Source organism: Ziziphus jujuba, chromosome 12, assembly GCF_031755915.1.
Source record: "Ziziphus jujuba cultivar Dongzao chromosome 12, ASM3175591v1".
Taxonomy (NCBI): Eukaryota; Viridiplantae; Streptophyta; class Magnoliopsida; order Rosales; family Rhamnaceae; genus Ziziphus; species Ziziphus jujuba.
The window spans coordinates 22,695,480-22,717,345 of record NC_083390.1 but is presented as its reverse complement, the minus strand read 5'-3'; the positions used below and the strand labels follow the sequence as shown (position 1 = coordinate 22,717,345).

The 21,866-nt window shown below is 33.1% G+C and overlaps 3 protein-coding genes across 4 annotated transcripts; all 3 read left to right on the top strand.

Moving 5' to 3' along the window:
* The first annotated feature begins 860 nt into the window (after positions 1 to 860).
* LOC107429515 (ruvB-like protein 1) lies at positions 861 to 5,727 on the top strand. Its single transcript, XM_016040215.4, has 13 exons — positions 861 to 1,022; positions 1,207 to 1,336; positions 1,558 to 1,746; positions 1,903 to 2,034; positions 2,149 to 2,298; positions 2,530 to 2,685; positions 3,374 to 3,508; positions 4,044 to 4,109; positions 4,208 to 4,314; positions 4,716 to 4,815; positions 4,933 to 5,024; positions 5,144 to 5,213; positions 5,376 to 5,727. Exons 2-13 carry the CDS (start codon positions 1,256 to 1,258, stop codon positions 5,463 to 5,465), a joined length of 1,368 nt encoding a protein of 455 aa, XP_015895701.3. The 5' UTR covers positions 861 to 1,022; positions 1,207 to 1,255; the 3' UTR covers positions 5,466 to 5,727.
* A 2,198-nt stretch (positions 5,728 to 7,925) lies between these two features.
* On the top strand, positions 7,926 to 16,827 carry LOC107429514 (mediator of RNA polymerase II transcription subunit 25). 2 transcript variants are annotated; one of them, XM_025078071.3, is made up of 16 exons: positions 7,926 to 8,363; positions 8,966 to 9,012; positions 9,142 to 9,172; positions 9,763 to 9,826; positions 10,379 to 10,509; positions 10,670 to 10,879; positions 10,972 to 11,037; positions 11,345 to 11,555; positions 12,474 to 12,541; positions 12,656 to 13,456; positions 13,700 to 13,753; positions 14,092 to 14,120; positions 14,569 to 14,637; positions 14,758 to 14,842; positions 15,684 to 15,770; positions 16,123 to 16,827. In XM_025078071.3, exons 3-16 carry the CDS (start codon positions 9,161 to 9,163, stop codon positions 16,585 to 16,587), a joined length of 2,352 nt encoding a protein of 783 aa, XP_024933839.3. In that variant the 5' UTR covers positions 7,926 to 8,363; positions 8,966 to 9,012; positions 9,142 to 9,160; the 3' UTR covers positions 16,588 to 16,827. The 2 variants fall into 2 exon arrangements, with proteins under 2 accessions (XP_024933839.3, XP_015895700.3); XM_016040214.4 differs by lacking the exon at positions 8,966 to 9,012 and having other exon boundaries at positions 7,927 to 8,363.
* Positions 16,828 to 18,052: 1,225 nt separating this feature from the next.
* Positions 18,053 to 21,810, top strand: LOC107429497 (lysine histidine transporter-like 6). The gene is made up of 8 exons (XM_016040192.4): positions 18,053 to 18,576; positions 18,682 to 18,824; positions 19,061 to 19,444; positions 20,137 to 20,530; positions 20,701 to 20,806; positions 20,958 to 21,049; positions 21,301 to 21,369; positions 21,476 to 21,810. The coding sequence occupies exons 1-8, from the start codon at positions 18,547 to 18,549 to the stop codon at positions 21,572 to 21,574; spliced, it is 1,317 nt and encodes a 438-aa protein (XP_015895678.2). The 5' UTR covers positions 18,053 to 18,546; the 3' UTR covers positions 21,575 to 21,810.
* Positions 21,811 to 21,866: the final 56 nt, after the last annotated feature.

Sequence of the window (21,866 nt, the reverse complement as noted above, 5' to 3'; positions counted from 1 at the left end):
TATATATTATTAAATATAAATTAATTAAATAATAATACATGTGAAAAATAATTTGGTAGCCTATGTGATACCTTTAATATCATTTTTTATTATAAAAATAATTTTATCTTGATATATTAGTAATGATATAGTAAATTCTCTAACTCGTTTTAATATTGGCTCTCTATAATATCTATATAGAATATATGATAACATTGAAAAAGTAAAGCTTTTAATGGTAGCATATTAAATTGTTATATAATATGTAAATAATATTGAATTTTAAAAAATTAAATATTCTTTTACATTTTCCTTTTTGCTCATATTATGCCACATAAATATTATTATTGTTATTATGTATTGAAAAATAAGTTAGGTAATCTATTAGATCATTATTATCTATATATATATATATGGTAGAATTTTACAATATGGACCGTTTTAAAAACAACAATTTAAAAAAAATTATTATCAATATTTATTTTTTATATAATAATATTAATAATAATTTTTTCAAAAATTATAGATAATATTAAAATTTTCATAATAAAAATATATAGACGTCGCACGTAGAGGGATTCATATATTTTGATTGCTAAGTTTTTAATAGTTTGAGGTTATTCTATACTATCATATGGTTTGTAAATGTTCAATAATTCAAGGGTTTTTTTTTTTTTTTTGGGTATAACTTACCCTTTTTTATCCATTCTTCTCTCTCTCTCTCTCTCTCTATATATATATATATATATTTTTTTTTTTGATATTATGTTTCCACTAAAACGTTTGAAAAAAAAAATATTAATTTGCAATTTGCAATAATTACGTAGTATTACGGAAAATATTGCATATAATACTTATTTACACTTTTGCCTATGAAAAAAGGCAGCCTACAAAATTCCCTCCCAGCCGAATGTGACTACTCTGCTGCAAAGCCTCAATTCTCTTTCTCGCTTTCACTGTCTCTGTTCCCACTTTCTCTCCGTCGGTATCCCTCCGGTACTGCTGCCTAATTTCCTCTCTGCCTAACTTGCCGCCGGTATCTGGTATTTATCATCTTTCTTTCTCTCTCTCCCTCTCTCTCTCTCTCTTTCTCTCTATCTCTTTCTCTGCCTTTTTCTCACCCTGTATACTCGGTTACCATTGCATAAGGTTTTGTTTGTTGTGCTCGTTATGCTTTGTTTTGTATTGTTAATGGAGCTGTAATTCTGTTTCTACTCAAAAACCCAGATTAAACTCTGAGCACTGAGGTAGTGAAAAAAAGAGATTGATAGATAAGATGAAGATAGAGGAGGTTCAGTCCACCACTAAGAAGCAGCGCGTAGCCACTCACACCCATATCAAAGGCCTTGGTCTTGAGGTTTATCTATCCGCATCTCATTCTCTTTTATGTGTGCAAAATTTCAGTGCTGCATATGGCTTCTTTCTTCTGAATGCTATGTTTTTTTTTTTTTCTTTTTTTTTTCCCCTAATTTTAGGGTTTAGGGTTTTAAGGTTGCAAAGTTTGTGTGATGTCATTGCAGTACTTTTCTTGGTTGCTTTAGCTATAGTTTGTGTTTCATGACTTTTAATTCATTTCAGGCCAGTGGGAGAGCAATGCCTTGGGCAGCTGGTTTTGTGGGTCAGGTAGAGGCAAGAGAAGCAGCTGGGCTTGTTGTTGATATGATTCGGCAGAAGAAGATGGCAGGCCGAGCACTTCTATTGGCTGGGCCTCCAGGTACTGGAAAGACAGCACTGGCTCTTGGAATATCCCAGGAGCTTGGAAGCAAGGTATTTATTATGAAGAAAATGTTATTAATTTTGAAATATTAACTAGTAACTAATAGCTCGTAATGGAAATTCTTTATTGACATTTCATTTTTTTTTATTTTTTTTTTAATGGTGGTTTTTTTCTGATTCTATGTCACTGGGGGTGCTTTTGTTAAGGTTCCATTCTGCCCGATGGTTGGTTCAGAAGTGTACTCATCAGAAGTAAAGAAAACTGAAGTTCTTATGGAAAATTTCCGAAGGGCTATCGGTCTACGTATCAAGGAAAATAAAGAGGTCTATGAAGGAGAGGTAAGTTACTAATTACTGTCTTATGTTGTTGAAATATAAATGTAATACCATTATCTTTGTGTTATATTGCCTCTTACCTGGTTCTACTTGTCGACATGATGAGACTTGTTTTAGGTGACTGAACTCTCACCTGAAGAAACTGAGAGTGTGACAGGCGGTTATGGTAAAAGCATTAGCCATGTAATCATTGGACTAAAAACAGTGAAAGGAACAAAGCAACTGAAATTGGACCCTACTATTTATGATGCATTGATTAAGGAAAAGGTAATATCCTTCTATTTTTACTTTTTCTTGCAATAAAATGATCAGTGGTCCACTTCCTGGATTCTCCTTTTAGAATACAAAGTATCTGCTGTTTTTAGGTGTGATTGGCCTAGCAAGGGCTGTTGATTCCCCCCTCCCCTCTTTCTCTTTTGGGCCTTTTGCCCTCCATTCTACCATTAAATGGAAGAAAAGGCTTTTTGATCCAATGTGATTTTCCTACGAATATTGTAGGTGGCTGCTGGTGATGTTATATATATTGAAGCAAATAGTGGAGCAGTAAAAAGGGTAGGTAGAAGTGATGCTTTTGCTACAGAATTTGATCTTGAAGCAGAAGAGTATGTTCCACTTCCTAAAGGAGAGGTTCATAAGAAGAAGGAGATAGTTCAGGTTTGTTTTCTGTGAACTGCATTCTTCTTATGTGTTTCTCTATAACATTGATGATGTGCCATGTTATTGTTGGACACATGCTGGTTATGCAATTTTAACAACGTTATCAATGCACATTAAATATTTTGGCTATTGTTTTTTGTGTTCTCTTTAAGTTAATTGTTTCAAGATCTCTGAAAGGGGTATTGCCATCTGTGACTGTGAACCATGTGCCATATATGTAAGAAGAATTTGATTTGTGCCTCTGTTTAACTAATATGGAATATTGTGTTGAAATTTCCTGGTTAACTTTATAATATTTTGCTGATACACTTGTAAAGTTGAGACCCCTCCATAAATTGATATAGTTGGGGCCTTTGGCATTATGTCTTATGGTGACTTCCTTTCCAGAGGTTCTAAATGAATTGGATGAAACACTTGCATAATTTTACGATATTAATCTGCAAGACTGCAAAAGTATTAGAGTTACAGTTTTTTAATAAAATTGAAAGAAAATAAGATAAAAAAGTTTTTTTGAAGGGTCTCTTAGCTTAACATGTATGAATATCCTTTTGTTTCTATATGTTGTGGTGGTTCTAATTTCTGAAAGCACATCCTGATTTTTGCTTCAACCTTTTGTCCTATTTGTTTCTTTGTTACCGAAATTCTTTTTTTTTTTTTTTTTTTTTAAATTTTATTTTGTTAACAGGATGTAACACTGCATGATCTTGATGCTGCAAATGCACGACCTCAAGGTGGGCAAGATATACTGTCTCTAATGGGTCAAATGATGAAGCCTAGGAAAACAGAAATCACTGACAAGTTACGACAAGAAATAAATAAGGTATAGTCTTACGAATGATCAGGTATTTGGCTTTTAGTATTTTCTTTTGTTTAGAGGCCTAAAAATGAGGTTAGTAGTTAAGATAAACAGAACTTAGGCCCTTTTATGTTATTGCAACTGCCCCTTTGAAGGAAAGAAAGGATAGGTGGTGTTTATAGGGAAGGAAAAAAATCAGCACTGAGGGAGAAAAAGTGATGGAGTTTAGTCATGAGGATGAGAATAAGAGAATTGCCAGAGGCAGAGCATCAAAGAAAATCGAGTCTTTTCTGTTTTCAACATCAGATATGCATGTAACGATTATAGTGAGGAGTAAAGTAGAACAGGAATTCGAGATTTCACAAAAACAAAAATTTGCACCGATCTGCCAGTTCTGACACTCACCCTATGACAACTTTGCCTGCTAGGTCATTTTTTTCACTACATACTGTGGAGATTTTCTTTCTTTGCTGTATAATTTCTTTTACAGACAAGAATGTTTAGATGGTTTGGAATGTAACCCCATTTTTGGAGTGTAAAAAGCTTTCTCTGATGGCAGGTTGTTAACCGATATATTGATGAAGGTGTTGCAGAGCTTGTCCCTGGAGTTTTATTTATTGATGAGGTTCATTTCCCTGATATGTTTTTTTCTTTTTTTTTTTTTGGGTCCATTTCTTAAGTAAGTTAAAAAATTTATGCATTTTTTTACATCATTATTAACAGGTACATATGCTTGATATGGAGTGCTTTTCATATTTGAATCGTGCCTTAGAGAGCTCACTTTCTCCAATTGTTATATTTGCAACCAATAGAGGAATTTGCAATGTGAGGTATGTAGTTGTGCTCATGTTAAAAACTTTGAAGGTGCAGGAGGGACAGCCATGATGTTCCAACTAGATATCAGGGTTTATGGAATTAAATGATGCTTGTTCAAATGACTCTAATTCTATATCCAGAAGCAATTGCATGCTGAATTGCATGTTTGGGAAGAATTTTGTAATAAGCATTATGGTTAAAACTGAATATCAACCTCTAGACCTAAGAACAGTAAACATCTTGTTAGCTTAAAATACTCGTATTATTCAAAATATGAGCTGTCACATGTTATTGTCTTAGTATCTCCCATTCCATTCCTCATCTTGAGAACGACCATTTTCACATGTGATGTATGAACCTTGATAATGGTTACTGTGATGTCTTAATTTCTGAACATAAAAATGTTACCATGTAGGGGGACAGATATGACTAGTCCTCATGGCATACCTGTTGATTTGTTGGACCGGCTGGTGATTATTCGAACACAGACTTATGGTCCTGATGAGATGATAAAGGTGTAGACCAAATCTTGTGTGCTTTGTATTTCCTTTACAAAGCTTCTGTTTCTTTTGCTGATCACACCGGCCAAGTTCCAAAAAACTGATGTTTCTACTGTATATTTATTGGGCCAGATTTTGGCTATACGTGCACAGGTAGAGGAACTAGTTGTAGATGAGGAGAGTTTGGCTTATCTTGGCGAGATTGGTCAAAGAACATCTTTAAGGTCTGCCCTAAATTTTAACCCATATTAGAAATGTTGTTTTCATTCATGATCAAACAAAACTCTTCAAAATTCTATCAAGAACTGCTTTCCTCTGAAGGTTGTTTTGATTGTTTCCTCAGGCATTCTGTTCAGCTGCTATCTCCTGGAAGCATTGTGGCGAAAATGAATGGCCGTGACAACATTTGCAAGGTATTTACAAAATTGGAAAACTTTAGTAGTTTATGTGCTTGAATTAGGTTGTTTTGATCATGTTTGCTAAAATGTAAATAGGCTTGGACGGTTCAAGTCTGGCTTGATAACACCCTTTTCGGTTACAAAAGTGATGTTAATTTATGTTTGTATGGTATGCAGGCGGACCTTGAGGAAGTGAATTCTTTGTACCTGGATGCCAAGTCTTCAGCAAAACTTCTTCAGGAGCAGCAAGAAAAATACATTTCGTGATAATTCATCAGTTTTTCCAAACTCTAAATGTGTTTTGAAGTAGGAACTGATTATTACTCTCTCTCTCTCTCTCTCTCTCTCTCTCTCTCTCTCTCTAATGGTTTGTGCACAAACTTTAAGCTTTTTTCAAATTGTATGTGGGTTGTACTTTGGTGATTAGCGAGAGGGGTGGGTTTTTAAACTACAAATCAAATTACAAATCTGTTTTATAATCGAATGAATTATATATGAAAAAATTTTGGACTGCCAATTAAATATTAAATCCCTTTATAAGTATATCATGCTTTAAGGTATGGGTAATATGATGACCAATTAATTCTCGGTGTTGTGTTTCATTTGAACCATTTGCAATTCTTTGTTGTTATTCCCTTCTCTGTGTCTTTGTTCTTTATATTTTGTTCTTAAAATTGGAAATTTTATTTTATGTCATATTTCATTTTAGTTTGTATATTGTAGGTCAATAAATGAAAATGATACGGAAAGCTTTGTAAAATAATAAAAGGGAAATTGTTCTATTTAAAATACTACTACGAGTTGACGGAAATAACAAAGATAATGATGATGGAAAAATAATTAAGAACAATATAATAGTAGTTAACTATATATTATACACTAAGGTCGATAAATGATAATGATATGAAAAGCTTTGTAAAATAATGGAAGGAAAATTATTCTATTTAAAATACTAATATGAGTTGATGGAAATTATAAAGATAATGATGATGGAAAAATAATTAAGAACAATATAATAGCAGTCAGCTATATACCATACACTAAGGTCAATAAATGATAATGATATGGAAAGCATTGTAAAATAATGAAAAGGAAAATTGTTCTATTTAAAATACTAATAAAATAATAAAGATAATGATGACGGAAAAATAATTAAGAACAATATAATAGTAGTCAACTATATACGATACACTAAGGTCAATAAATGATAATGATACGGAAAGCTTTGTAAAATAATGAAAGGAAAATTGTTCTATTCAAAATACTAATACGAGTTGACAAAAGTAACAAAGATAATGATGATGGAAAAATAATTAAGAACAATATAATAGTAGTCAACTATATACTATACTCTAAGATCGATAGATGATAATGATACGGAAAGCTTTGTAAAATAATGAAAAGGAAATTGTTCTATTTAAAATACTAATATGAGTTGATGGAAATAATAAAGATAATGATGATAAAAAAATAATTAAGAACAATATAATAGTAGTCAACTATATACCATAAGGTCGATAAATGATAATGATATGGAAAGCTTTGTAAAATAATGAAAGGAAATTGTTCTATTTAGAATACTAATACGAGTTGATGGATAACAAAGATAATGATGATGAAAAAATAATTAAAAACAATATAATAAGGACTGGTTATGTATGCATATATACAATTTTGAATTATTCAAGATATTTTAATTTTAAAATACTAATACAAATTGATGGAAATAACAAAGATAATGATGATGAAAAAATAATTAAGAACAATATAATAAGGACTGGTTATGTATGCATATATACAATTTTAAATTATTCAAGATTTTTCATAATTAAGAACAATATAATAAGGACTGGTTATGTATGCATATATATAATTTTGAATCATTCAAAATATTTTAATTTTATAAAATTATAATACAGTTTAAATTAGAACGAATTGATTATTTTTATTTTAATCTAACTGATTAAACTCTTCAATAGATTAAACTCTACATATCAGAACAAATTGTCTTGTATCCTTTATAATGCGCACACTTTGATAGAATACAAAATTAATACATATTGATTTTATCAAAAAAAAAAGAAAGAAAATAAAAAGATTTTATCAAAAAATACTAATATATGTTAATGGAAATAACAACCATAAAAAAGATGGGCATTAAGAACAATATAATAATAGTCAAATATATGTTATCCGTTAAGGTGCTGGTTATATATATAAACCCGGTATTGATTAACGAATACTGAAATTTTTTTTTTTAAAAAAAAAAAACCTATTTTATCAAATGAAAAAAAGAATACTGATAATATATCGCATAATAATTATAAAAAAATAAATTAAAAATGTGAAGTTTTCTTATTCTTTTTATTTTTATCCAAATATAGAAATGCTTTCAATGTTGTGAAAAAGAAAATTTACAATTATAATTATATTTGTAGTAAAACTCAAAAGGAGAATAAAATTATGTAAACTGGAATTTTGTTATATTTAAAATTGGAAGGGCATACCAACCTTTATCATTCCAATAATTTTATTAAAAATAATTAATATTAAGTAGTTAAAGTTTTTTTTGGGAAAATATTAAGAAGTTAAAGTTATATATATATATGTCAACGTAATAAATATGTCATAAATACATAAACACTATCTATTCTTATGAGGGAAAGGAAAAAATAAAAATAAATAAATACACAAATTAATAAATTAAAAAAAAAATTGTCGAATATAATACATGAATAGAAATGAAAACCATAACGCAGCGTTTAATAGGCCACCGGAGGCATTGGCTGGGGAATCTGAAAGCAGCAAACCAAACATAGCGTTTACAGAGAGAGTTTTCCAGACCGAAAGACTCGTATAAAAACCGACCCACCACCGTGTTTGGTTTTGCTTTGCAGGACCAGGAGTCAAGTAGTAGGAGACAAGCACAACCTCAACCGGTGAAGTGGACCTGACCTGGCACGATTCTCCTTCAAATTCCGGCCAAACTTCCCCCTTTTCTGATTATTTTTTATCGCTGCTGCTACTCGTTAACGGCCTCCAGGTTGACTCCTCCGTCGCCGGTGCAATGACGGAGAAGCAGCTCATCGTCGCCGTTGAAGGCACCGCGGCCATGGGACCTTATTGGCAAACCATTCTTTCTGATTACCTCGAGAAGATCATCAGGTCTTTTACGTCTCTTCCCTGCCTTCTACTCCTATACCTGAATTTCTCTCTTTCTTATGCAATTTTATTCTTATTCTTTTTTTTTTTTTTTCCCCTTAAAAATTTAATCTTAGATTTTTTTCAATTTTTTTTTTAAATATTTTTATTGCTAGAATTGTGGACTTTCATTTCTTGGTTTTCTAAGGAGAAACGGTGTCTCATGCCGTAGAATTCGATATAATTGTGAATCTTCAATGTTTTGGCTTTTAAAGATTTTTTTTTTTTTTAAATTTTTAATTCTTCATGGTTAATGTTTTTGAATTTGTTGGCATACAACGAAACCTTAAAAGTAAAAACCATCTGGAAATTCATTTTATTTAAAACTTCAATGGTGATTGTACAGTGTGTGGATGGAGTTTGATCCAGTTCGATCGAAGAATTGAAATTGTCTTTAGTCATGTATGTAAATTGATAAGTGGGTTCAATTCATATCCAAAGTTTATTTCTTTGCCGTACTCATTGATTAGAAGAGTAAAAGTAACCATGCTTCATAAAAAGATTTTGGGAGAAAAGTAGACTCCATGATGTTTGTTGATTTAGACCATGACTTGATGATGCTGCAGGACTAGAAGGGTTTCCATGTTCTACAGCATGCTGTTTACCTGTAGTTGTAAAGCTCTGAACATTTATTATTCTATACATGTTAATTTTTGTCATTTAAATGTTGAAATGATTAACTAATTGAAAGTTATCACTAATACTATATTCTTGTTTTTTATATATTATTGTCTTGATGCAGATGTTTGGGTGGAAATGACATGATAGGGCAGGTATGCGTATTTCGGCCATGACTATTTTCCTAATCTCTATTTCATACTCCTAAAATTCTCTTACTTATAGATTTAGGAATAATAATTATAGTCTGTGGTTGAGAATGAAGCAGAAACATATGCCATGTGATGCTCATTGTATTTAATTCCTCGGCAAAGAATATTGCATTAACTATGATGTACTTGGTTCATCATTTGTCTGGATTCTATATATACTCTATTAACTGCATCTGAGAACTGCTGAACAAAAATATTGAGAAGTTATTGTCAGAAACATTTTGATTTACGAAACGAACTTGGGTTTTAAAAGGGAGAATAAAGAGACTTTTTCAAAAGTATTTGTGATAAGTTCGGTATACAATAATACAAGCTTTAATCCACGTGCAGTTTTATAATGATATATTTGAAAGAGACATTCTTTCAGTTTCATAGCTTTTTCATTTAGAGTGAAATGCGTCTGTCTTCTTCTAAATGTCCATGTGTTATTGGTAATTTTGTACGTTACTTGTAATTTAGCTTTAAGCTTGCTATCATTCAACTGGTTTATATATTAGTTTTGCTATTATTAAAATTCTTTTTTTAAATTACAGAAGTCGCCTAATTCCAGTATTGAGCTGTCCCTGGTTACATTCAATACCCATGGATCATATTGTGGTATGCACATTCCTTATTCTTCTTCCCCCCCTTTCCCAAATAAACATCTTTGTTGTTAATGTTTTGTTGCATTCTAATGTTAATAATACATTTTTGGGAGCAAAACATGACACTCTGTTGCTTATAGTCAGCCCCTCTCTTCTACTATATGTATTGCCAATAAACATTCATTTGAACCTTGGTATCGACATTGGTCAAATTATATTGAAATCTATAGTTGGAATTCAAATTTTTGTCTAATGAATTTTACTATTGACTTTCAGTCAGAAGTCAGGGTTAATTTTGTGATTAACTTCCCTTAAAGTTTTAAACTTCTTTCAGTTAGCTCCTTTCCTAAATTTTTTAACTTCACATTGGAAACTTAGCTAGCGTTGGCAGCTTTTTCTAAATTTTTCACATATCCTTAATATGAAGACTTAGTGAGGCTGGAAAGTGGAGTTAGTGTGGTACGATATATGATACCGAAAAGTTGGAAAATATTTTTTCACATATTTGTATGATACTAGCTGACTTGCTGAGAATCTTATCCTGCTCTTTTGTTTTATTTTGCAGGTTGCCTAGTCCAACGGAGTGGTTGGACTAGAGACATTGAAATTTTTTTACAATGGCTTTCAGCAATACCCTTTTCTGGTGGTGGTTTTAGTGATGCTGCAATTGCAGAAGGGCTTTCAGAAGCTTTAATGGTTTGCTGCTTTGGTCTTTGGCATAATTTCCTTGATTTTGATATTTTAAGTTTTTTAAATCATTTTCATTTTTCTAGCCCTTTCCAGATTTCTGATTTGTTTTCTCTAATCTCTCTTTCTCTTTCCTTTCCTTTCCCTCTATTCTTGATGAACAACCCAGATGTTTCCTAGTGCTCAAAATGGAAACCAAAGTCAACAAAGTGTGGATTATCAAAGGCATTGTATTCTTGTTTCTGCTAGCAATCCTCATCCCTTGTCCACACCAGTATTTCGACCACAAATGCAAAACTTGGAGCAAAGTGAAAATATTGATGCCCCAACAGAAAATCGACTATCTGACGCTGAGACGATTGCTAAATCATTTGCTTTGGTACTTTGTAATCTTGATTTTCATACTCTGTCCGTGGTCATTTTTACACAAGTTGGACACCAACAGCTATGTGTTCATTGTTTTCCGTGCAGTGCTCAGTTTCTCTGTCTGTTATTTGTCCAAAGCAACTTCCTAAACTTAGAGCAATATACAATGCGGTAATGATGACAATTTAATACAATTCCTCACTTTTCTTTTCTTTTTTTATGGCTTTCCAAATTGAGCATCTAACATGTCTTGACTCAAAATTAATTGATAATGATTATGAACAAATTTGTAGCTATTTCAGTATTATTGTGCTCACATGAATGTGCTCACTAATTTATAAAATTACGGGCAATAAAGGTAGATAAAATAAACTTCTGCAAAGTATATTATAATGCAAGGACATTATTTATTTTCTAGGACAATGGTTCCTAGCTGGAAGCTGGGCATACTATTGACTGTTTTACTTTGTCAATGCAGGGAAAGCGCAATCCTAGAGCAGCTGATCCGCCAGTTGACAATGTGAAAAATCCTCATTTTCTTGTTCTAATTTCAGAGCATTTTTTGGAGGCCCGTGCTGCTTTAAGTCGTCCTGGAGTCACAAGTTTGACATCAAATCAAAGTCCTGTGAAGATGGACATAGCTTCTGTTCCATCTGTCACAGGACCACCTCCAACATCCCTGCCATCAGGTTCTTTATGCAACCAATGTTTCATATATATATATATATATATATAATTACATAATGTTTCTTTCTTTTTTAATCCCCTGAGAAGCATGAATAAACAAGAATTTTCCTGGCACAGATAAAAGTAATTCAGTGATCCATAATTTCACTGTACACCATTTTCAACCTGTCAAGAGGCTTTAAATTTTGTAATTATATATAAAGCTGCATGATATACTTCTTCCATGGTAATCTGATACTTGGCATAATGATTTTTGCCATGTTACCGGAGGCATTGATAATCGTAATAGTAACATCCTCTCATCCTCTACATATTCTACCATAGCATTAAGGAGTTGTAATGATGCAATTTACTGTGTGAAATTTTAAAAAGTTTGTCACGGAATTTAGGAAGGTAGATCCTGTTCAAGATATAATAAATGCTAGTATTTATAATTTATAGTAAGACTGTCTAATATACTTTCCATTCTTCAAAAATATTGTGTTTTTCCATTTTCTTTAATGTTTCAGTTTCGATAATTAATGCACTATCACAATTCTGCTGGTTGAAAATTATGCATGCTAAAGTATCAATAGTTTGTACTTGATTCCATTGTTCTTTATGAATGACATCATTGTAAGAAATCTATTAGAAAGTGAAAGGAAAGTAATCTACCTCAGAAACTTTGCTTCATCAAGGAAGTTTTCTTCTTTTAAATGCTAGTTGGCGAAACCTAGATCTTGGTATATACTTGCATTAATGATAAAAATGACTGCATTTTTACCTGGTTCAATCAACTAAGGTCGGCATTATTGGTTGGATAATCATGATTGTCTATAGTTAATTCTTGATTTTTTTTATTTTTTATTTTTATATGTTGTTAGATGATTATTCTGTTTGGTTGAAGACTTACAATTTTTCATTTTTCCTTTTATTTTTAGTGAATGGACCTATTATGAACAGGCAGCCAATTTCTGTTGGAAATATCCCTCCTGCAATTGTGAAAGTTGTAAGATTAACATAATTTTCTTATTGTGATCCAGCTAGATGAATGCTGTTTCCATTATAATTTTACTGCTTCGATTCACATATGTACTCATAAACTTACACTATGTTGTTTCAGGAGCCAAGCACTGTAGGTCCTATGGTTTCTGGACCCAGTTTTTCACACCTTCCATCTGTTGCACGTCCTGCTTCCCAAGGAGTTCCAAGCTTGCAGACTTCTTCACCATCTTCTGCTCCGCAAGAGATGATCACAAATAATGATAATGGGCCAGATTTGAAACCTATAGTGAGTGGTGTTTCACAGCCATTACGTTCTGTGGCTCCTGCTCCTGCAAATGTGAACATCCTGAACAATCTCTCTCAAGCACGTCAAGTCATGAACAATGCAGCGCTAACAGGGGGAACTTCTATGGGGCTCCAACCTATGGGTCAAACTCCGATGGCTATGCATGTGTCAAACATGATATCTAGTGGCATGACATCTTCAATGCCTGCTGCTCAAACTGGGACCCTTTCACAGGTTGCACAAAACTCGGGTCTTGGTCCATTCACTTCAGCTACTTCTAATGTGTCTGCAAATTCAAACATTGGAATCTCTCAACCGATGAATAATGTTCAAGGGAGTGTTAGTATGGGTCAGTCTGTACCTGGCATGAGCCAAACAAATCTCTCGGGAGCTCAAATGGTACAAAGTGGAATTGGCATGAATCAGAACATGATGAATGGCCTTGGTCCAACAGTTCCCTCTTCTGGAACTGGCACAATGATTCCTACTCCAGGAATGTCTCAACAAGTACAATCTGGGGTGCAGTCACTTGGTGTGAACAATAACTCAGCAGCAAATATTCCATTGTCACAGCAAGCATCTAGTGCTGTGCAACCAGGTCCAGCTCAATCCAAATATGTGAAAGTTTGGGAGGTAAGTCCATTAATATTTGAAAATCGGAGTTGAATGTTGAAACTGCTAATGGCATGAGTGTACAGATTCATCCGTGTATTCTCTTACAATATATGCTGATGGTTGTTTAGTTATTATCATCTAATCCTGAATATTTCATTTATTAAAAGTAAATTTTCTTCCATTTTATGCAAATGATGCTTTGAGTTGCTGTTTCTTGAGTAATTCTCAATTACTTCTACTTGGAACATCAAATACATGCAGGGAAATTTATCTGGGCAGAGACAAGGGCAACCTGTTTTTATCACCAGACTGGAGGTATGTTGCATTACCTTTAAAATTTTTAATAACCATTCCTTCTTTTTAAATTTTGTTTCGACTTTTGATTTCCTTTCTTCAGGTCTGCTCTTGTATATGTAGGGTTTTTTCCCTTATTGGTTTTGTAATAACCTTCTATTTCTGTAAAAGAACAAATATTTCAAAATTGAGTGACACTGGCACTTTGCTTTTACCTCTTCATTTGACTTTGTTGTAATGTGTAATGTCACCATAATCAGGTTTATTGGTATTTGGTTCATCTCTCTTTGTGAACCAATTCATATCATCTTTTGTATGCTATTTAATGCAAACTTATGCTTTGTTTTTATCTTTGACAGGGATACAGGAGTGCTTCAGCTTCTGAGACGTAAGTATAGGGAGTTTTGTGTTCACTTTGAAGGAAATTATAATAATAATAATAATAATTACTATTATAATGGTAATATAAGACTGGGAATCTTATCCATGGTCAAGGATTTTGTCATTTGAAAATTTTTAAATGCTGAAACACTTTGTTCTGTTGATAGAAAACTAGTCAAATTGAGGTTCTGGATTATTACCCTCGTTTGCTCTTTATAGAATTTTTTTTTTTTTTCGTTATGCTTTGCAAGTTTGAGCTATTTCAACGTAACTCATGTCTTAGTCTTAACTGATGCACTTTTCCTCCCTCTCAAGTTTTTTATTAAAGGAAAACTGTCTTGTAATAGAATATTTTTGCTTGTTAAATTCTTGATCAGAGTGCATTTGTCTTTATTGTGGTCATTATATCCTTCAAAGTGGTATTTACTGGCATCTATGCTTTCTGCACATCTCAGGCTTGCAGCAAACTGGCCCCCGATAATGCAAATAGTTAGACTTATATCACAGGACCACATGAATAACAAGTAATTTCTGTGCACTAAAATTTTCTTGTATTTCTGTTTGTTTGTCTTTGCAAAGACTTTAGATATCTGCCTGTTGTTGTTGATCTAATTAAGCTTTATTATCATTGTATTAAATATTAGGCAATATGTGGGGAAGGCAGATTTTCTAGTTTTCCGGGCAATGAATCAGCATGGTTTTCTTGGCCAGTTGCAGGAAAAGAAGCTTGTAAGTTGTCCGTAGGTTTTAATTTCTTCCCTTTTTTTGGGATGATATATTGCTGCATGCATTTAGCCATTAATTTGTGTCAGAATTGATTAGTTAAATGCCATGACACTTCCAAGAGCAAAAATTCAAGTACTCATGTTTTGCTTATATTTTCTATCTACAAAGCATTTAAGGCCCTTTGGTAATAATTATGTGCATTCCTATTGGTTGAAATTTTTTATATGGAATTTTGAGTTACTCTTTGCTTTCTGTAGTGAGGTGTGGTTTGCGCTACAGTACACTGCTGCTGTTTGCATCGCCTTACACAGATGACATTCTATTTTCTTAATCATTAATATCCATTTTATGATTCTCCTTTGGTATAAAAGTGCTTTTCAGAACTGTAACGCATTTTATCTACCCAGAATTTTGTCAGCTTAGCAAGAGGATTTCTTTTTGCTTCGTTCAATGTTTCTACCATAATAATAGACCTTACATATGTGTTTTTTTCCTTCCTTCTTATCACTTATGACTTAGAAATGTTCTTTAACTATTGGCATCTACCTATGATACAAAGTGAAAGCAGAGCCATAGGCCATAGTTGCTTGTCTTAGTTTGGATCCTGCAAATGCTGTAGTAGACTCTTTTATTTGAGTTATTTATACAAATTTTATTGTTAAATAATGCTAAACAACAGAGTGGGGTTTGAACCATGAACCCTGGTTGCTTGAAGTTGAAGTTCAGCAATCTAAACTAGTTTGCATTTTTTCTAATTTCTATCTCACTATTTTAGTATGAAATCATCAAGTATTTCATCTTATGAACCTGCTGATAATGGATTCTCCTCGTTTCATTTTTTCAGTGTGCCGTCATTCAGTTACCATCCCAAACACTGCTGCTATCTGTTTCTGATAAAGCTTACCGCTTGATTGGAATGCTTTTTCCTGGGGTGAGTCGATTGTGAACCAAGGACAAAAAAGGTTTTATACAGAAGGCATAATATATTTATGGTTATCGTTCTCTATGCTTTTTTGCATAGCGAAATTTCATGTTTCCTATTAAAAGCAACTGCAAAATTAGAGGTTGGCTGTATGTTGCAAAATTATTGTTAGGGACACATAAAAAGAGTTTTTTCATCATGCTTATGATTCTGAAGGTTCACTTAACATTGCACATTTCTAATGCAACTGCTACAATGAAGACCTTTAAATGGAGGCTCTAAATTAAGGTTACGGGTCAGAATTCTAAGAATTTTACTTGGAAGTGACCATTATATTAAACCAAACTTTCTATGTATTCAGGATATGGTTGTGTTTAAGCCGCAAATACCCAATCAGCAGCAACAACAACAAATGCAACAGCAGCAACATCCACAGCTACAACAACAACAACAACAACATCCCCAGCTGCAGCAACAGCAGCAGCATCCCCAGCTGCAACAACAACAGCAGCTTCCCCAACTACAGCAGCAGCAACCACTTCAGCAGATGCAGCAGCAGCAACCGCTTCAGCAAATGCCACAACAGCAACAGATGCCGCAACTTCAGCAACAACAGCAGCAGCTGTCACAGATGCAAACACAGCAGCAGCTTCCACAGCTCCAACAACTGCAGCAACAGCAACAACTTCCTCAGCAGCAACAAATGGTCGGGACTGGGATGGGTCAAACTTATGTTCAAGGTCCCGGACGGTCACAATTAGTTTCACAGGGACAAGTTTCATCACAAGGACCAAATACCATGCCTGGAGGGGGCTTTATGAGTTGATAAGAGTTTATACCAGTTAGAAATGTTAGTAGGTTATCATGTAGAATATTGTTTGGCCGTTATTTAGAACCTTGAAGAATCATCTGTCTTTTTGTCTTGTCAAGTTGGAGGACTGGTCAGATTAGGGACAGGATGTGAATGTTATAGCAAAGTTCTATATCAGAAATATAGATCCTGTAAGAATTTTGTATTCACAGATAAGTTTGTTTTGTGAATATGATCAGCTCACAGTCTTGTTCTTCTCTCTGTGTAAAAATAGATGGCATGGGCAGTGGAGCTTAATTAGATTGGTCAACTTCAGCTTAATGAGGATAAAACTTATGCCCTAAGACTAATTTGTTGTGACATCTAAGAGATCTCTATTGGAGTGCCATTTTGGCATTGCATTGTCAAATTACAGCATTGGAGCACTTTTTTGCTTCACCAATGATAAATGGCAAATTTCGACAATATCATTTTTGTGCCAAATTCGATATCAAATTTGCATGTGGCAAAATTTGCAGTCAGGCTCTACTTTCATAAAGTACGTGTATCCTATTTTATTTAATAAACTAATTAATATTATTTTTATTTTTAATTAGTAAAAAATAATTAAAAGTGAATCCTATTCCTGTTTAGTAAAATTTAAGATTTGACATTACTGTTTTTTTAGCATTTGACATTAGAATATGAATTGTAAAATTTGGCATTTGTATTAGTATTTGCCCTTGATAAATTTATGTCAATATCAAATTATGAAAATGGCAATGCCAAATTTGCATTTATATGCTCTAAGGCACGCAATGCATATCCTTGATTTTCCTTTTTAAATTATTTTATTATGTTATTATTTTTTTTGCGCTAATAAGAATCATGTTTCGTGCTTACGACCATAGAGTCCTGTCCCAGAATAAGACCCATTAAAAAAGTGGAAGCAGTACAATTAGATAAATGTACTAGTATCTGAGTATCATCTTCATAGCAGGCTTTTCTTTTCTTTTCTTTTTTCCAACAGAAATTAAACTCTTTCATTTTTTACCACATAATTTCTATGATGAGTGGGTTCAATCTAAGCCCACATAGTTGTGATGCCCATCATCATTATCTCTGATGTAAAGATGACGTTGATCTCAGTGAAACATTTACAATATTAATTTGATAATTCAAACTTTTTTATTTTTTGATTATATTATTTTATGGTTATGGGGCTCCTAGCAATCGAGGCGTCAAAGCCAATAGGGACACAAAAAATAAAAAGAGAAGGACTAACACTCCCACCAACTTTAATATATGAAGCAACCTTCTATCTTTAATCATTACCCCTCAAAATTAAAACTCTCTTTATAAAACTACTGCTTTTGTAATCATTGATGTCAAGATAGATCCAATTCACCCACCAACAACATTTCTCATCATTGGGTCAATTCAAGAAGATTCTAAAAAAGATAAAGAAAAATAATTACAAAAAACAAAAAAATTGCCTTACATTTTCTTTGCACGAAGGAGTTTTCTGATTCCTTGGCCTGGAAAAATACTGCAGTAACCCACAATCTTGCCAATGAATTAGTAATTTCCAACAATACACGATATAGGAAATCAAGAGTCCTATTCTAACCCTTACACATCACCCTCTACAATCTATAATAGCAATAGGAGTTTAAGTTCCTTTAGCCACATACATGGAAAAAGGATTTTGCCACTTGATCTGCCACTTTTACAGCATGCCTTTTTTATATTTTCTTCCTAATAAGTTGGTACGAATCTTCAATAAGTAAACATTCCCAAAAGGAGGAACAAGAAAAATATAATGGAGAAGTGGGGCTAAGAAATGTACATATCCCACTTTTCCCACCATATTCCTTCTACCACTTCACCATCACCAACTACTATATGGGGTACCTATAAACATAATGATCATCATTGAACATCCACATTGAAACTGTCTTTTGCATTCGTCTATACCAAAAGTTAGAGAAAAAAATGATTTCAGCTGCTTCTCCTCCTTTAAAGGTGAAGAAATTCCCATGATCTTTGCCACCCCAACTTTCCTTCCTATACTCTTGTTTTCACTGTTTTTCTAATTTGTGTGTTTTCACTGCCCTGTTTTTCTGGCAGCAAGAAGTTGTTTCAGACAGCAAATGGACGGAGGAAAACGCCTCTCGCCGAGCCAAATGGTGGTACTCCACCTTTCATACAGTCACTGCTATGATAGGCGCTGGCGTCCTCAGCCTCCCTTATGCCATGGCCTACTTGGGATGGTACATATATTTATACATATATATATATGTGTGTGCGTGTGTATAACTTTGCTCAAACCAACTATATCTCAGTTGGGTCAGCTTATAACAACATATTCATGTATATATATATATATATATATATATATATATTTGGGTCTGCTTATAACAACATATTCATGTATAAATATATGTGTATATATATATATATATATATATATGTATATAAACAATTTCTCTGTTTGTATGATTTTCAGGGGTCCAGGGATTATGGTATTGGTAATATCATGGTGCATGACCTTGAACACAATGTGGCAGATGATCCAACTTCATGAATGTGTTCCAGGGACTCGGTTTGATAGATACATAGACCTTGGTCGACATGCTTTTGGGGAAAAACTGGGACCTTGGATTGTTCTTCCACAGCAATTGATAGTCCAGGTTGGGTGTGATATTGTGTATATGGTCACTGGTGGCAAGTGTCTAAAGAAATTCATGGAATTGGCCTGTGTCAGTTGTACACCAATCAGGCAATCCTACTGGATTTTGATGTTTGGTGGTCTGCAGTTCTTCCTCTCACAGCTTCCCAACTTCAATTCTGTTGCTGGTGTGTCACTTGCAGCAGCCGTTATGTCCCTAAGGTGGTTGTTCTAATTCTTTCGTTCTCTTTCCTTTATGAGCTACCAAATAAAAGAAGGACAAACTAAGAAAATCGAAGTTAGTGGTAAAGATTCACAATTTACTAAAAGCCAAAATTAGGGTGGTCCAGAGAGCTTCAAACCAAACCCTGTATAAGTTACCAAATGAAAAAAGGACAAACTAAGAAAATAGGAGTTGGTGGTTAAGGTTCAGAATTTACTAAAAGCCAAAATTAGGGTGGTCCAGAGACCTTCATACCAAGAAAAGGGGTATAATATATATAGAGCTTCAAATTGTCACATCCCTTCCTAAAACCCTGACTTAAACTAACATAATTAGTTGAACTATTGAAGTTAGTGATCCAATTAATAAAACCCAAAGTTTATGAATTTTTCCCAGCAGTTTTGTTGAATTTCTGATAGTTTAAGCAACCTGCAACCTTTAGGAATAATACATGCAAGTTAATGTTAGCTTGGAGTCTATTATGAACATAATACGTATTTTGGAAGTTCTCCTATTAGAATTTAGAAGAAAAACTAAACAAAAAGCAATAAAAATAACCAGCATTTTAAGCACTATCAACTTTAGCTATTAATAAATTTGCATTTTATACGTAAAAATAAGTAATTCCCGACGTTCTGATTAAAACCCCAAAAGGCCCATTATCTTAATCCTAGCTGTGATTTGCATGCAGTTATTCAACTATAGCATGGGCAGGTTGTTTAAGCAAAGGTCAGGTTGACAATGTGAGCTATGCATATAAAAATACCAGTGTAGCAGACAGCATTTTTCGTGTATTCAATTCATTGGGCCAAATTTCCTTTGCATTTGCTGGGCATGCAGTGGCCCTGGAAATCCAGGCCACAATTCCATCAACACCAGAGAAACCTTCAAAAATTTCAATGTGGAAAGGGGCAATGGGAGCTTATTTTATTAATGCAATATGTTATTTCCCAGTGGCATTTATTGGGTATTGGGCGTTTGGCCAAGATGTTAGTGATAATATTATTATGGATCTTAAAAGACCTGAATGGCTCATTGCCTCTGCAAACTTGATGGTGGTCATCCATGTCATTGGCAGCTATCAGGTACTTATATCTTCCAAATTATATTATCTTGTATATTTTATAATTAAAATTATATATATTTGTTAAGTTACATTAGCTACTAGTCTCAAAAGTCTAAACTTTCGCCTTCTATTGATTAATTTTGACTTTTCATATGCTAATAATGAAGAAATTAAATTGTATGAATGCAGGTATATGCTATGCCTGTGTTTGGTTTGTTGGAGAGGATGATGGTAAAAAGATTAAACTTCCCACCTGGAATTGTACTTAGACTCGTTGCTCGATCAGCTTTCGTTGGTGAGATTCCAACACCATCTTTGTTTAATTGCTTAATTATGTGTGTGTGTGTATATATATTTATATATATACTTTTTTTTTTTTTTTCAATATGACAGATTAATTTTCCACATATTAATCAATATTTATTGAATTGCACTTAATCTTGCAGCATTTACATTATTCATTGGAGTCACCTTCCCCTTTTTTGGAGATCTTCTTGGTTTCTTTGGTGGTTTTGGTTTTGCTCCCACTTCATATTTTGTAAGTTTAACGTTTGCATTTCAAGTTATCTGATAATCAACATTATGCTAAAGACCAATTAGATCAACATTTTAAATTTGATTATAAAAGATATTGGGATTCAGTTGAACAAACCCAAATAAATCCTAAATGTTGCAATTTGAAAATTTATTATAATATTACTTGATAAGAATTTGTTGTGTGTGTATATATATATATATATATATGTAATTAATTGTATCTAATTTATATGTATCATGATCCTGTTGCAGCTTCCTAGCATCATTTGGCTTATACTTATGAAACCAAAACGATTCAGCACAAAGTGGTTTATCAACTGGGTATTAACCTAAACTTTCAGATTAAATATTATCAAAATATAAATGTATTGTAGATATGTATATGTGAATATAACGTGTATAAATATGATGATTATGTGTTTTGCAGACTTGCATATACATCGGAGTGTTCATAATGTTGGCATCCACAATTGGTGGCTTGCGGAATATCGTCACTGATGCATCCACTTATAGTTTCTACACATGAAGAATTACTCATCATCCATCAACAATAATCTTATTATTTATTGGATGAGAATTATTGTTGATCCAGTTGGTTTTAATATTAAATTAATACTGTCTTAATTATCAACCAATTGTCTATGAGTTAAGTCCTTCAAGCTGCAATTATTAAATACACAAACTAAATTCACACTCTGAAAAACCTTAAGCAGGATATCTCATTTTCCGTACATATGGTCATGGAATTTACATTTTACCTTTCCTCTTTATTTTTTTATTTTTATTTATTATTTTTTTTTTTTGTGGAAAGACCGCAT